The 13,379-nt window shown below is 48.2% G+C and overlaps 2 protein-coding genes across 2 annotated transcripts in view; both read right to left on the bottom strand.

Moving 5' to 3' along the window:
* Nucleotides 1–1,413: 1,413 nt before the first annotated feature.
* Nucleotides 1,414–6,664, bottom strand: LOC135825375 (mitochondrial glycine transporter-like). The gene is made up of 4 exons (XM_065338111.1): nucleotides 6,473–6,664; nucleotides 3,934–3,975; nucleotides 3,441–3,562; nucleotides 1,414–2,868 (listed from the first exon to the last, which is right to left on the bottom strand). Exons 1-4 carry the CDS (start codon nucleotides 6,597–6,599, stop codon nucleotides 2,746–2,748), a joined length of 414 nt encoding a protein of 137 aa, XP_065194183.1. The 5' UTR covers nucleotides 6,600–6,664; the 3' UTR covers nucleotides 1,414–2,745.
* A 1,635-nt stretch (nucleotides 6,665–8,299) lies between these two features.
* The window catches only part of LOC135824401 (mitochondrial glycine transporter-like), an 11,557-nt gene continuing 6,477 nt past the window's right edge, over nucleotides 8,300–13,379 (bottom strand). Inside the window, exons 3-5 of the mRNA XM_065337136.1 lie at nucleotides 11,019–11,193; nucleotides 9,423–9,606; nucleotides 8,300–8,328 (exon numbers count right to left, since the gene is read on the bottom strand). Of these exons, the coding sequence (XP_065193208.1) occupies nucleotides 8,300–8,328; nucleotides 9,423–9,606; nucleotides 11,019–11,193 (388 nt within the window). The remainder of the gene's footprint in view (nucleotides 8,329–9,422; nucleotides 9,607–11,018; nucleotides 11,194–13,379) is intronic.

Genomic DNA, 13,379 nt, shown 5'->3' with positions numbered 1-13,379 from the left:
GAAACGTTTGCAGGCGCAAAATGGTCTATCATTGCAATACGCGGACTAAAATGGGCACAAACGATTCCGGGATTACAGTACCCTTTCTATGGGTTCAGCCAACGGCAAAAACTCACATCACAGTCATGGTGTAGAGTTCCTGTTGTGCATTTCCAGCCCGGTTTAGCCAGCGACGAGTAATAACCCGGTTTAGCCAGCGACGAGTAATAACCCGGTTTAGCCAGCGACGAGTAATAGCCCGGTTTAGCCAGCGACGAGTAATAACCCGGTTTAGCCAGCGACGAGTAATAAAAATAGCACTCCCTAATAGAAACTCACTCAGCTTGTACAAAATAAATATCGGTATTTGCGGAAGGCCCCTAAGCTCCCAAGAATGTGCAATTTTGGATACCCTTCCTATGCATTACGTCGTGGTGTAGTGTTCCCGTTGCTTACTCCCAGCCTGGTTTAGCAACCGATGGAGTTGAAAGAAAGAAAAGTACATGTAGACCTGTCTGACAGAAATCCACTCAGCTTATCGCGGCGAATGATCAGTATGCGCATGATGCTTGATCATGGCAGATACCAGTATGCGGACCGTATAGTGCACACACACACGTCAGCCTTTCTTGTAGCCGGTACATACTAATAGTAGTCAAAGTCATACTTTGAATATGTGGCTGGTGTGAGTTTCCGCCGCCGGAGACACTGTATTCAGAAAAGCACACTATTGGGAGCTTCTAATACTCTTGCTTGTTGATAGTCATCCGTCTTAATTTTAGCGACAGCGACTGTGACACACACTTGTACCAAGAGTACGTAACCATGGTAACCCCCGGAGTGGATCTGATAACTATGCTTGTCTAGCACCATTTATTACACTGGCGTTAATCTAGCCAGAAGTAGTCCATGGTTGACAGGTATGTATACTTCAAATAGAAAGTATACGAACCCTGGAACCAACAAAGGTGGCAGGTACAACATTACACCTTTAAGTAGCTGAGCATGCTGGCAACAGACCCAACACAATCCGGCATAAGTGTACCCACCAACCGCAGTACTAGCTGACACACACAGACACAGACACACACACATGCCCATCGCTGATATCGAACAAGCTATGTTAGACATAGCAACTTGTGCTGGGATAACACCATTCAACAGAACAAGCTATGTTAGACATAGCAACTTGTGCTGGGATTACACCATTCAACAGAACAAGCTATGTTAGACATAGCAACTTGTGCTGGGATTACACCATTCAACAGAACAAGCTATGTTAGACATAGCAACTTGTGCTGGGATTACACCATTCAACAGTTTGCGAGGCTGATGAATTGACAACCACTAATTTTGGCCTGGACACACACACACACACACACGCACGCACACACACACACACACACACACACACACACTGTATGGCATCGCCGGTGAGTTTATCGCGGGTATATCCGTAACCTAATATTCGGAGCAGAAAGGTTCGACAAGCAAAACGAAAACAAGCTAAGACGACTACAAAGGATATTTACGCTCTCCACAAAAGGCAAGAGAAATAGGGCGAACCGAAAACAGAGTACACGATGACACCGTTTTCAAACACGGTCGAAACACCTGGAGCAGTGTCAAGGACTCAAGTCAAGAAAGATAGTGGGAACGGCACCGGCTACACGCATCCACAATAGAAAATATGTCTAGGGACGAGAAACCAGCCGCACAGTCACAGACGTGTCGGACGCTTACGCCGGGGGCGAAAATAAATTACACAATCGCTTGTGAAGCAGAACAAGCTGCATCTGTCCTAGAAAGAAAGAAAGAATGCATAACAATAATGCTTCATAAACAAAACAGACCTAAAATAGCGGGAAAAGATGGAGGATTGTAGCCATGGTGATGTGACACATTAAAGGTTTATGCTCGGTCACCGTGGCAACCTCACAGACTGATGGGCGTTTAGCCCTTGTTACCATGGTAATAAACTGAAGGTTAAGCCCTTAACTTACACACAGTAAATGTACATGCCTGATCAAGAGCATGGGGTCACGCGGAAGAGGATCGGCGATTGGACACTCCGAAAATAAATACTTCAACTGAATATTAATTGTATGAAAGAGACATACGCAGGTTGTTGATGATCAAGGGGATCTTGTCGAACAGTCGGAAAGGGATCTTGTTGGAAAGAGGCAGTTGTGTGTCTTGGCATACAATTAGAAGTTCTAGAGGTAAGAGGACATTTTAGAATTCAAGTTGCCATCTAATGCACTAAAAACTATTGGGTTAGCATACCATACTTGAACCAACGATAGGAACATTGCTCAATACTATACTGGATGGGTCAAAACAAGAAAAAGAACACACACACACACACACACACACACACACACACACACACAGGCACTGCACAAGAACACCGTCTCGATTGACACACAAGCACCGGGCCAGCTCAGAGGGCGAGGGTACACAGCGCTGTGTGTGCTACGCTACACACGTAGCGTGCACAGACTTACGTAAACCCGGCGCTGCACATGATCCGAGTCAGTCGTAGAGCTTGAAGAAAACATGGGACATGCGCTTAGACCAACACTAGGTGGGTCATGTGACCTGCTACACTAGGCGGGTCATGTGATCTGCAACACTAGGCGGGTCATGTGACCTGCAGTACTAGGTGGGTCATGTGACCTGCAACACTAGGCAGGTCATGTGATCTGCAACACTAGGTGGGTGGGTCATGTGATCACCTACACATACACTAGAACTAGTAGTAGGTCAGAGAAGCTTGGCGAGAAACTCAATCACATTCTCGTAGACAGTCCAGGAGAGAGCAATAACACACGACCGACGGGCAATGCGGGCCTGAGCACCGCGGAAGAACGTAAGGCTGCCCTCGTCCTGCACACACACACACACACACACACACACACACACACACACACACACACACACACACACACACAGAATACGGACACATGGACACACAGGCACGTACACGGACATGGACACAGACACGGACACAAACACGGACACAGACATGGACAAGCACACAGACATGCACACAGACATGGACAAGCACACAAACATGGATGCATACAAGCACACAGACATGGACATGGACACAGACGTGGACAAGCACACAGACAAGGACGCACACAAGCAAACAGACATGGACATGGACAAGCACACAGACATGGACAGGAAACAAGGAGAGAAACAGCATGACTGTGTGTGATTCTTGAGAGACACTGACGCATAGCATGTCAAGACTAAAGGGTTCCCTTACAATTGGTCCACACACCCCACTCCCCTCCACCCACAAGCATTCCCTTAAACACACACGCACGCACACACACACACACACACACACGCACGAGCACAGACACACAGACACACACACACAAAAACGCACATACACACAAAACGCACACACACACACGCACACATACAAAGCAATATGGGTATCTCACCTGGAGCATTTTGCGCGCCATGCGCAAAGTTCCCTCGCTGTGATTCTTGTCGATTTGCATATGTGTTTTGACAACATCAACAGGGTGGGTCAGGAGACAAGCCATCACAGCAGAGTAGATAGCTAACAACAACAACAACAACGACGATGACAACAACAACAACAGCAGCAGCAGCAGCAGCACCAGCAGCAACAAGTACAAGAACAACAAATACAAGAATCACCACCACCACGACGACAACAGAGAGAGAGAGAGAGAGCGTCTAGTATGTAGTAGGGAATTCTTAGACAAAACACACACCCAAAGACCAGGGGAAAAGAGACATTCCACCTGTTCTGACCGTTAGAACGAAGGAAAAGAACGAAGAGCAAAGAAAGAATGTCAAAAAATTGCAGGCACACACGGACACAACACTGAAAGGAACAAGTTAATTGGATATGTACACAGCTTTGGCTCATGAAATGAAAACAAAGGTTTAACTTATGAAACTAACCACAGCAGAGGTTGACACTTCTTCTATTGTTCTCATCTGAAACTGCAAACAAAAAACAGAAAGGAAGCAGACAAAGGAGAGATTCCATTGACAACTATGAGAAGAAAGCTTTCTGGAACCCTTCAATCGTTGCTCTGATTGTGATACGAGTGAACATAGTCCTATTCATAGCTTTACAAAAAATACAGAGAGAGAGAGAGAGAGAGAGAGAGAGAGAGAGAGAGAGAGAGAGAGAGAGAGAGAGAGAGAGAGAGAGAGAGAGAGAGAGAGAGAGAGAGAGAGAGAGAGAGAGAGAGAGAGAGAGAGAGAGAGAGAGAGAGAGAGAGAGAGAGAGAGAGAGAGAGAGAGAGAGAGAGACAGAGAGGGAGAGAGAGAGAGAGAGACAGAGAGAGAGACAGAGACAGAGAGGGGGAAATCAGTTTGTGAAAATGTCTACTGCATCGAAATAATTGGTGCAGTATGAGCAGCAACACATTGCGAATAACAACGCATAACAGCGCATAACAAACATACAGCCGCATAACAAACATACAGCCACACAACAGACATACAGCCGCACAACAAACATACAGCCACACAACAAACATACAGCCACACAACAAACATACAGCCACACAACAAACATACAGCCACACAACAAACACACAGCCACACAACAAACACACAGCCACACAACAGCACACAAACGCCCACAGGTTGCCCTGTGGAAGGAGCGACAAATTCATCAACATTTCCCCCCGTATCCTCAGGAGAGAGAACGTTTTCTCCGTCTCTCTTTCCGTGTAATGAGCCTCCAAATAATGTAGTCGGTAACTCAGAAGTACATCTCCACCGTACTAGGCCCCCAGATTTTAATAATCGCACCCCTTTTGCACTGATTGCTGTGGGAGATGTTGGTGCTGTAGGCAGACTTTTCCATGGTACTAGACCGCCTGAGGATAATTTTCACCCCAGTGCCCCCTTGTGTTACAATATCCATTCTGACCATGCTGCCAAGTGTTTGCAGGTGGTTACAAACGCCCATTGTAAACTAAGCTTCCTTATGCTTCGTATCCACTCCTCCAGAATTAGCAATCTCCTGTCCAAGCGCCTATGTCACCCAGACTGAAGGCGTCACTCGGACCAATGATCCAAATGCGTATGTTGTCCCTGCCACCAGGCGAGCCTCTGGTGACTGTCGGCCGCTCGTTTCTGCTGTTAGATTATGGAACGCCCTGCCACATAACAGCACATAACAAACATACAGCCACACAACAAACATACAGCCACAAAACAAACATACAGCCACACAACAAACATACAGCCATATAAAAAACAAACAGCCATATAACAAACATACAGCCATAATTATAACAAACATACAGCCCTATAACAAACAAACATCCACATAACAAACATACAGCCACATAACAAACATACAGCCACAAAACAAACATACAGCCACACAACAAACATACAGCCACACAACAAACAGTGCAAGGCTCATACAGATCGGAGAAACGAGACAAGAGCAACGTGGACAAGAGCAACGTGGGCAAGAGCAACGTGGACAAGAGCAACGTGACCAAGAGCAACGTGGACAGGAGCAACGTGGACAGGAGCAACGTGGACAGGAGCAACGTGGACAAGAGCAACGTGGACAAGAGCAACGTGGACAAGAGCAACGAGACAAGAGCAACGAGACATGAGCAACGTGGACAAGAGCAACTTGGTCAAGAGCAACGTGGACAAGAGCAACGTGGACAAGAGCAACGTGGACAAGAGCAACGTGGACAAGAGCAACGTGGACAAGAGCAACGAGACAAGAGCAACGTGGACAAGAGCAACATGGACAAGAGCAACGTGGACAAGAGCAACGTGGTCAAGAGCAACGTGGTCAAGAGCAACGTGGTCAAGAGCAACGTGGACAAAAGCAACGTGACCAAGAGCAACGTGGACAGGAGCAACGTGGACAGGAGCAACGTGGACAGGAGCAACGTGGACAGGAGCAACGTAGACAAGAGCAACGTGGTCAAGAGCAACGTGGACAAGAGCAACGTGGACAAGAGCAACGTGGACAAGAGCAACGAGACAAGAGCAACAAGACATGAGCAACGTGGACAAGAGCAACGTGGTCAAGAGCAACGTGGACAAGAGCAACGTGGACAAGAGCAACGTGGACAAGAGCAACGTGGACAAGAGCAACGTGGACAAGAGCAACGTGGACAAGAGCAACGAGACAAGAGCAACGTGGACAAGAGCAACGTGGACAAGAGCAACGTGGACAAGAGCAACGTGGTCAAGAGCAACGTGGTCAAGAGCAACGTGGTCAAGAGCAACGTGGTCAAGAGCAACGTGGTCAAGAGCAACGAGACAAGAGCAACGTGGTCAAGAGCAACGTGGTCAAGAGCAACGTGGACAAGAGCAACGTGGACAAGAGCAACGTGGACAAGAGCAACGTGGTCAAGAGCAACGAGACAAGAGCAACGTGGTCAAGAGCAACGTGGACAAGAGCAACGTGGACAAGAGCAACGTGGACAAGAGCAACGTGGTCGCTTACAGTTTTTGTGAGCATAGCGCTTGGACGCCGTGTAAAACATGTAGTAGAGAGATGATGATGGGACGTCTCGCAGGAGTGTAGCAAACATGCCACAGTACAGACCTCGCACACCCTCTCTCTTGTACATAGAGCAGAGTGCATGGAAAACACTGCGATACTCGTACCGACCACTCTACAAGATAACAAGACGGGGTGGAGAGAGAGAGAGAGAGCAGCTTCAGCATCATCCGAACACGCATAGTATTCCATACCATAGACCTCTTGTTCTAGCCCGCCACAAATACAAGCCCCTCCCCTCCCCCGGTACACAAGGCTTAGCCTTGCAATGTCTAGACATGTACAATCAGACCTCGCCTATCCGGTCATCTTTTATCTGGATCCCTCGCCATTCGGAAGGAAACCGCTGGTTCCCGATTAACAGCATATGTTACGCATACAACATAACCGGATCTCGCGGATGTTTGCGGTTTTAAGCGAGGTCTGACTGTAGTTCAAGATACTAGGTAACAACAGCAGCACACATACATACATGTATATAGGAAACACACAAGAACATAAAGTCACATACGGCATAACACCGGGCACGCATACACACACACACGCGCGCGCAGGCGCACACACCTCAGACCTGCCCATCGCGGAAGCGATGATAGCGAACAGCTATGTTAGACATAGCAACTTGTGCTGGGATTGCACCATTCAACAGCTTGCAAGGCTGATGAATTGACCGCCACTATTTTTAGCCTGGTATCCACCACACAAGCTGATTGAAGTGACTTTTTTCTGGCCAGTGAATCCCTATTTTTCATTTTTTTTCGACACACACCACATACTCCGGCATACACTGGCTGTTGGTAACCACCCAGGAGAATGAAAGAGGAGCTAGGAGAATGAGAAAGAGAAGAAAGACGTGTGCGACCATAATCGTCGGGAATTGAACCCGCAACCTCTCGATTGGAAATCGACTGCACATACCACTGCACCATATGACACACACACACACACACACACACACACACACACCTTGGACCTTGGACGCGCTGCCATATTCTGGCTATGCGGACCCCATGGGGGGTTGAGCAGGTTCGGAACAGTAGGGGCGATGACGGGATAGGTCCTGTGGTCTACTGAATCGCCGACCGCAATTGCAAACGATGCAGAAGGAGCTACGGTCTGTGTTGGTTGCTCTGGCCGAGCCACGGCTGCACTTGTGACGTTTCATGCCTTGGCGCGATAGCACACAGCGGTTGCAGCGGGCGCAGTGGAAGCTGCAGCGTTCGCAGGACATATTGTTTGTAACCGGTGACTCAAGTGTGTCAGAAGATGCCTCTGCTGGTGATGTTGCTGGCGAGCACTTGTGTCGGGCAAATCCACCCTTGCTCCGGAACCATCTGTCGCACTGATCGCAGTGACAGCTTCCTGGCTGTTGGCTTACGGGTAGGGCACGCGTAGCTGTACACTTGTGTCGCTTCCTGTCACTTACACGACTGAAGGAGCGGTGACAAGTTTGGCACACAACCGGTGATGGTCGAGGTCTGTTCTGCTTGTCTGGCAGACAACGGTAAGCCTGGCGCCATTTGGAGCGAGAAGAGGTGGCCACTTCATACCAGTCGTCAAGTGGTTTGACGTCACTCCGAACACAGTCTCGCCACCTTTTCCGCGGACCATGGGCAGGTCTCTTGTTTGGAAACGAACCGAACAGTAGAGCCTTCGGGATGCGCTCATCCTCCATCCTTGCCACATGACCAAGCCACTCAAGGCGACGTCTGCTGAGACGACACTCCATGTCCAAGGTATCTCCCCAGCGCTCCAGAACTTCAACATTAGTTATCCTGTCATTCCATACATCTTGACGACTGATGCCCAGAATGGTGCGGACACAACGGAGATGAAAGACAGACAACGCATGAACATCAGCCTGTAGCGGTACCCAGCATTCGGACCCATAGAGCAGAGTCGACAGCACACAAGCATTGTACACTGACCGTTTGATGGATATTGTCAGTGACACACACACACACACACACACACCTTTGGAAAGCCCATCGCCGAAGGCGATGATAGCTATTAGGCGAGGCAGTAGTTCTTGTGTCGGGATAAACCATTTGGACGGCGAAAGTCGCGGCCGCAGACACAGACGAACACTCTTGGTTGCGGCTGACTTGGTGGCTTCCGACGGCTACGCTCGCGCCAGTCCCGTCCTGGGCAAGGTGGTACCATTGAGCCTCCAGGATACCGGTCGCACGCAGGTCTGAAGCTGGCACATCTCTCCAACGACGATTGGGTCCATGGCAGGCCGCGTGTTAGTGCCCTCCGCAAACAGGATCTGCTTTGGAAACCTGGTGTCGTCCATCCTTGCGAGGAGACAAAGCCATCGCAGGCGATTTGCACGAAACACACACACACACACACCTTTGACCTTTGACCTTTGACGCCCATCGCCGGAGGCGATGATAGCAATGCTACGGCAGAAGCCATAGCAACTTGTGCCGGGATTGCACCATTCAACAGCTTGCAAGGCTGAAGAATTGACCGTCACTATTCAGCCTGGTCTACACCATACAGCTATTTTGAAGTGGTTTTTCTGGCCAGTGAATCCCTATTTTTGGTCTTTTCATTTTCATTTTTTTTTTCTTTTTTTCCCGCACACAACATCACACCACATACTCCGGCATGCACTGGCTGTTGGTAACCACCCAGGAGAATGAAAGAAAAGTCAGGAAGAGTCTGAGAAAGAGAAAGAAAGACGTGTGTGACCATAATCGTCGGGAATCGAACCCGCAACCTATCGATTGGAAATCGCTGCACATACCACTGCACCATATGGACACACACACACACACACACACACACACACACACACACACACACACACACACACACACACACACACCATATCCGTGCGCGCACACACACACACACACACACACGTGCACACACACACACCTACCTCGAAACCGGGTCTTGACGACAGTGAACGGTAGTAGAGTAGCACAGGTCACGGAGCGTGCAGCTCCAGCACAAAGAGCTGCACAGCCCGGACTGGGGTCATGATCTCCAGACAGTACAAACTGTTGAAGAGTGTGCAACACACCAAAGTACAGCCCAACTCCGGGAACCGTTCGTGTTAACGACTGCACATAGCATATACACAGGACAATAAGAAAACATCCGTTAAGAGAGAAAGAGAGGAAGAGAGAGAGAGAGAGAGAGAGAGAGAGAGGAGAGAGAGAGAGAGAGAGAGAGAGAGAGAGAGAGAGAGTAAGAGAGAGAGAAAGAGAGAGAGAGAGAGAGAGAGAGAGAGAGAGAGAGAGAGAGAGAGAGAGAGAGAGAAAGAGAGAAAGAGAGAGAGAGAGAGAGAGAGAGAGAGAGAGAGAGAGAGAGAGAGGGAGAAAAAAGAGAGAGCGAGAGAGAGAGAGAGAGAGAGAGAGAGAGAGAGAGAGAGAGAGAGAGAGAGAGAGAGAGAGAGAGAGAGAGAGAGAGAGAGAGAGAGAGAGAGAGAGCGAGAGAGAGAGTGAGTGAACATAATATACCAATAATGACAGTGGGATTTTCCGCATCCGTCCTCCCGGACGCCCTCAAGTCCAAGTATATGTAAAGCAAAGGTGTGAGAACGAATTAGTGCAATATTGAAATTCAAGAGACTTCCAAGCGGCATCCTATCCTTCGGCATGCAGAAGATCACAAGGTATAAATTCAAAAGAACTAAGTTTCGAAAGGTAACACTGGGAGGCGCAGAATTGTCAGAATCAACGTTGTCCTCCCTGGGCGATGTTGACCATGAAATTAGATTCTGGAGATGAACGGAGATTCACCTCAACAGATTTCATCTGTTATAGGCCATTCACCCGACATGCAAACCCTTGCAAGCGTGTGACCAAGATAACACTGGCAAACCGTGATCCAGTTCACACGGTGCTGGGCAAACTTTGCACACGTCAATGTATCCATAGTGACCTCCTGAAAATGCCCGGAAACTTTTAAATTTTGAATTTTCACTGCATTTGCAGTACGCACTTTCAACAAAAGACACTTTTGCTGGTGTGCAAAGTATAATCACGAGCATGAGGGCCCCGGCCAAGTTCAAAAATCAGTTGCACGCGTGTGTCCAAGTTTATCGTATGCGCCTAAATATCCTTGGGAACGGTACGATAAAAGTGAGTTTGCACGTCGTGCGAATGACCTATTATGGACGGATTTTACCGGACAAAATTCCTTTCTACAGTGTTGAAGCAGAGTATCGGCAGGAGAACATAAGGCTGTGTTTACATGAGAATTTTCAAGCCGGGTTGAAGACTGTACGCTGGAAGGAATAGGTGGGTGGTGCATGACCAGAGTGACCCGGGTGAATTACTGATATGGCCACAAAAAGTCCACATCCTGAGTTCTGTATGGTCACGTGAATGCTTTTGCTCGAAATGTGGGTGTGGAGTGCCGAGCTGTGAAAACCATTTCAGAATGTTGTTGAAAACCTAAATTGTTTGGTCCTACAAAGACCCATTCTATCTCCAAGGAAACAATATGTAGAAGAAACAGTAGAACTAACTGGTGTTAATCCTTTCCAGAGAGCGCCGATGTTTTCATTCCGAACTACGTCCAACATGACCCGTATTGTCCCAGTGGGGGCTGGTCGGTGTAGAGTGTTCGTACGAGAACTGAGCGTGCCGCTGCTACTGCCTGCTGAAGGTGGTGTTGATGATGATGATGCGGAGGATGTGCCACTGCTGACAAAAGCACCGGAAACACATACAAACACACACAGACACACATATGCATATGCACAACGGACACACATATGCATATGCACACACAGACACACATATGCATATGCACACACAGACACACATATGCATATGCACACACACACACACACACGGACACACCCACCCACCCACCAACACAGACATATACAGACACATGCACACACGCACACATACGAGCACACACAGACATAGACAGACACACACAATCATATGCACACCCACAGCAACAGCACAACCAAGTATTCTTTGCTGTTTTGCGGGGGGGGGCTTTATATTGTACATAGCATACGGCACACAACAACCTAACATCATGTTGACTTCTGATATAATCAAGAGTAAAGAACCTCCCAAGACTGTGCAACTCTCCATACAGAGTCTCCGACGGCGAAAACTCACATCACGTGTTCAAAGTACGATTTGTACTTTGTGCAGAAAAAGGCTAGCGTGCGTGCAATCCGATTATATGCCATGATTATGCTGATGTTTCGCAAAAACTGAGTGGGTTTCTATCAGAGAGTGTTATTTGTTTAACTCCATTGGTTGTTGAAATGGGCTGGGTGTGTACAGCAGGGACGCGACACCACGTGATGTGAGTTTTCACCGTTGGCGAATCCCATAGCAAGGCTATCCAGAGAGGCACACTCTTGGTAGCTGATGCTCTGTCGTGGACATGGAAATCCGTTGAGTAGTCAAGCGGCCATGGGGTGCTGGCCTTGCAGCCGCGAGCACTATTGGTCCTTGTGTGTTACAGTGTGTACATGAATTACAGCGTGTGTACGCGCCAAGGTAGAAAGGGTGCCGCTCCGGTCATTCCACTGGTCCTCAATGTCCACTGGTCCTCAATGTGCACTGGTCCTCAATGTCCACACAAGTACTAGTCATCATAGTACAATGAATAGCAATCAGGCAATCACCAAATGCACTGGGTGTTGATCAGGGTGTCTATATGGGTGTCTATATGGGTATTTATATGGGTGTTTTTGAATTCTTTATTCTCACGATGGCACCATCGCCAAAAAGAGATAAGTTTATGAGAATGTGTTGATCAGGGTGATAATCAGGGTGCTGATCGGGGTGTTGATCACGGTTTTTATCTGGGTGTTTATCAGGGTGTTTAATCAGGGTGTTCATCTCCTGGTCAAGTTGCATGCACAGCTCCAGCCTAATCCACTGACACTAGTATATAACAGGGACAGGGGCATAGGCAGTGAGGGGTACAGGGGTACAGGGGCCCACATGCTCTCACCCCCCCCCCCCCCTTAAATGAGCAACGTGAACAAAATTAATACGCCAGTGAGGGCTTTGTATGTAGAGAGGTGTGCATGCTGTGTATGTAGAGAGGTGTGTATGCTGTGTATGTAGAGAGGTATGCATGCTGTGTATGTAGAGAGGTGTGCATGCTGTGTATGTAGAGAGGTGTGTATGCTGCGTATGTAGAGAGGTGTGCATGCTGTGTGTGTAGAGAGGTGTGCATGCTGTGTGTGTAGAGAGGTGTGCATGCTGTGTATGTAGAGAGGTATGCATGCTGTGTATGTAGAGTGGTGTGCATGCTGTGTATGTAGAGAGGTGTGTATGCTGTGTATGTAGAGAGGTGTGCATGCTGTGTATGTAGAGAGGTGTGTATGCTGTGTATGTAGAGAGGTGTGTATGCTGTGTGTGTAGAGAGGTGTGCATGCTGTGTGTGTAGAGAGGTGTGCATGCTGTGTATGTAGAGAGGTATGCATGCTGTGTATGTAGAGTGGTGTGCATGCTGTGTATGTAGAGAGGTGTGTATGCTGTGTATGTAGAGAGGTGTGCATGTTGTGTATGTAGAGAGGTGTGTATGCTGTGTATGTAGAGAGGTGTGTATGCTGTGTATGTAGAGAGGTGTGCATGCTGTGTATGTAGAGAGGTGTGTATGCTGTGTATGTAGAGAGGTGTGTATGCTGTGTATGTAGAGAGGTGTGCATGCTGTGTATGTAGAGAGGTGTGTATGCTGTGTATGTAGAGAGGTGTGCATGCTGTGTATGTAGAGAGGTGTGCATGCTGTGTATGTAGAGAGGTGTGTATGCTGTCACTGTACTTGAACACGTACACACAGACACACACACACACACATACACATACCCACACCCCCTCTCTCTCTCTCTCTTTCTCTCTCTCTC

This window comes from Sycon ciliatum, chromosome 9 (assembly GCF_964019385.1).
Source record: "Sycon ciliatum chromosome 9, ocSycCili1.1, whole genome shotgun sequence".
In the NCBI taxonomy this organism is placed as follows: domain Eukaryota; kingdom Metazoa; phylum Porifera; class Calcarea; order Leucosolenida; family Sycettidae; genus Sycon; species Sycon ciliatum.
Note: the sequence above shows the minus strand (reverse complement) of the source record. Positions and strands in the feature narration are given on the sequence as shown.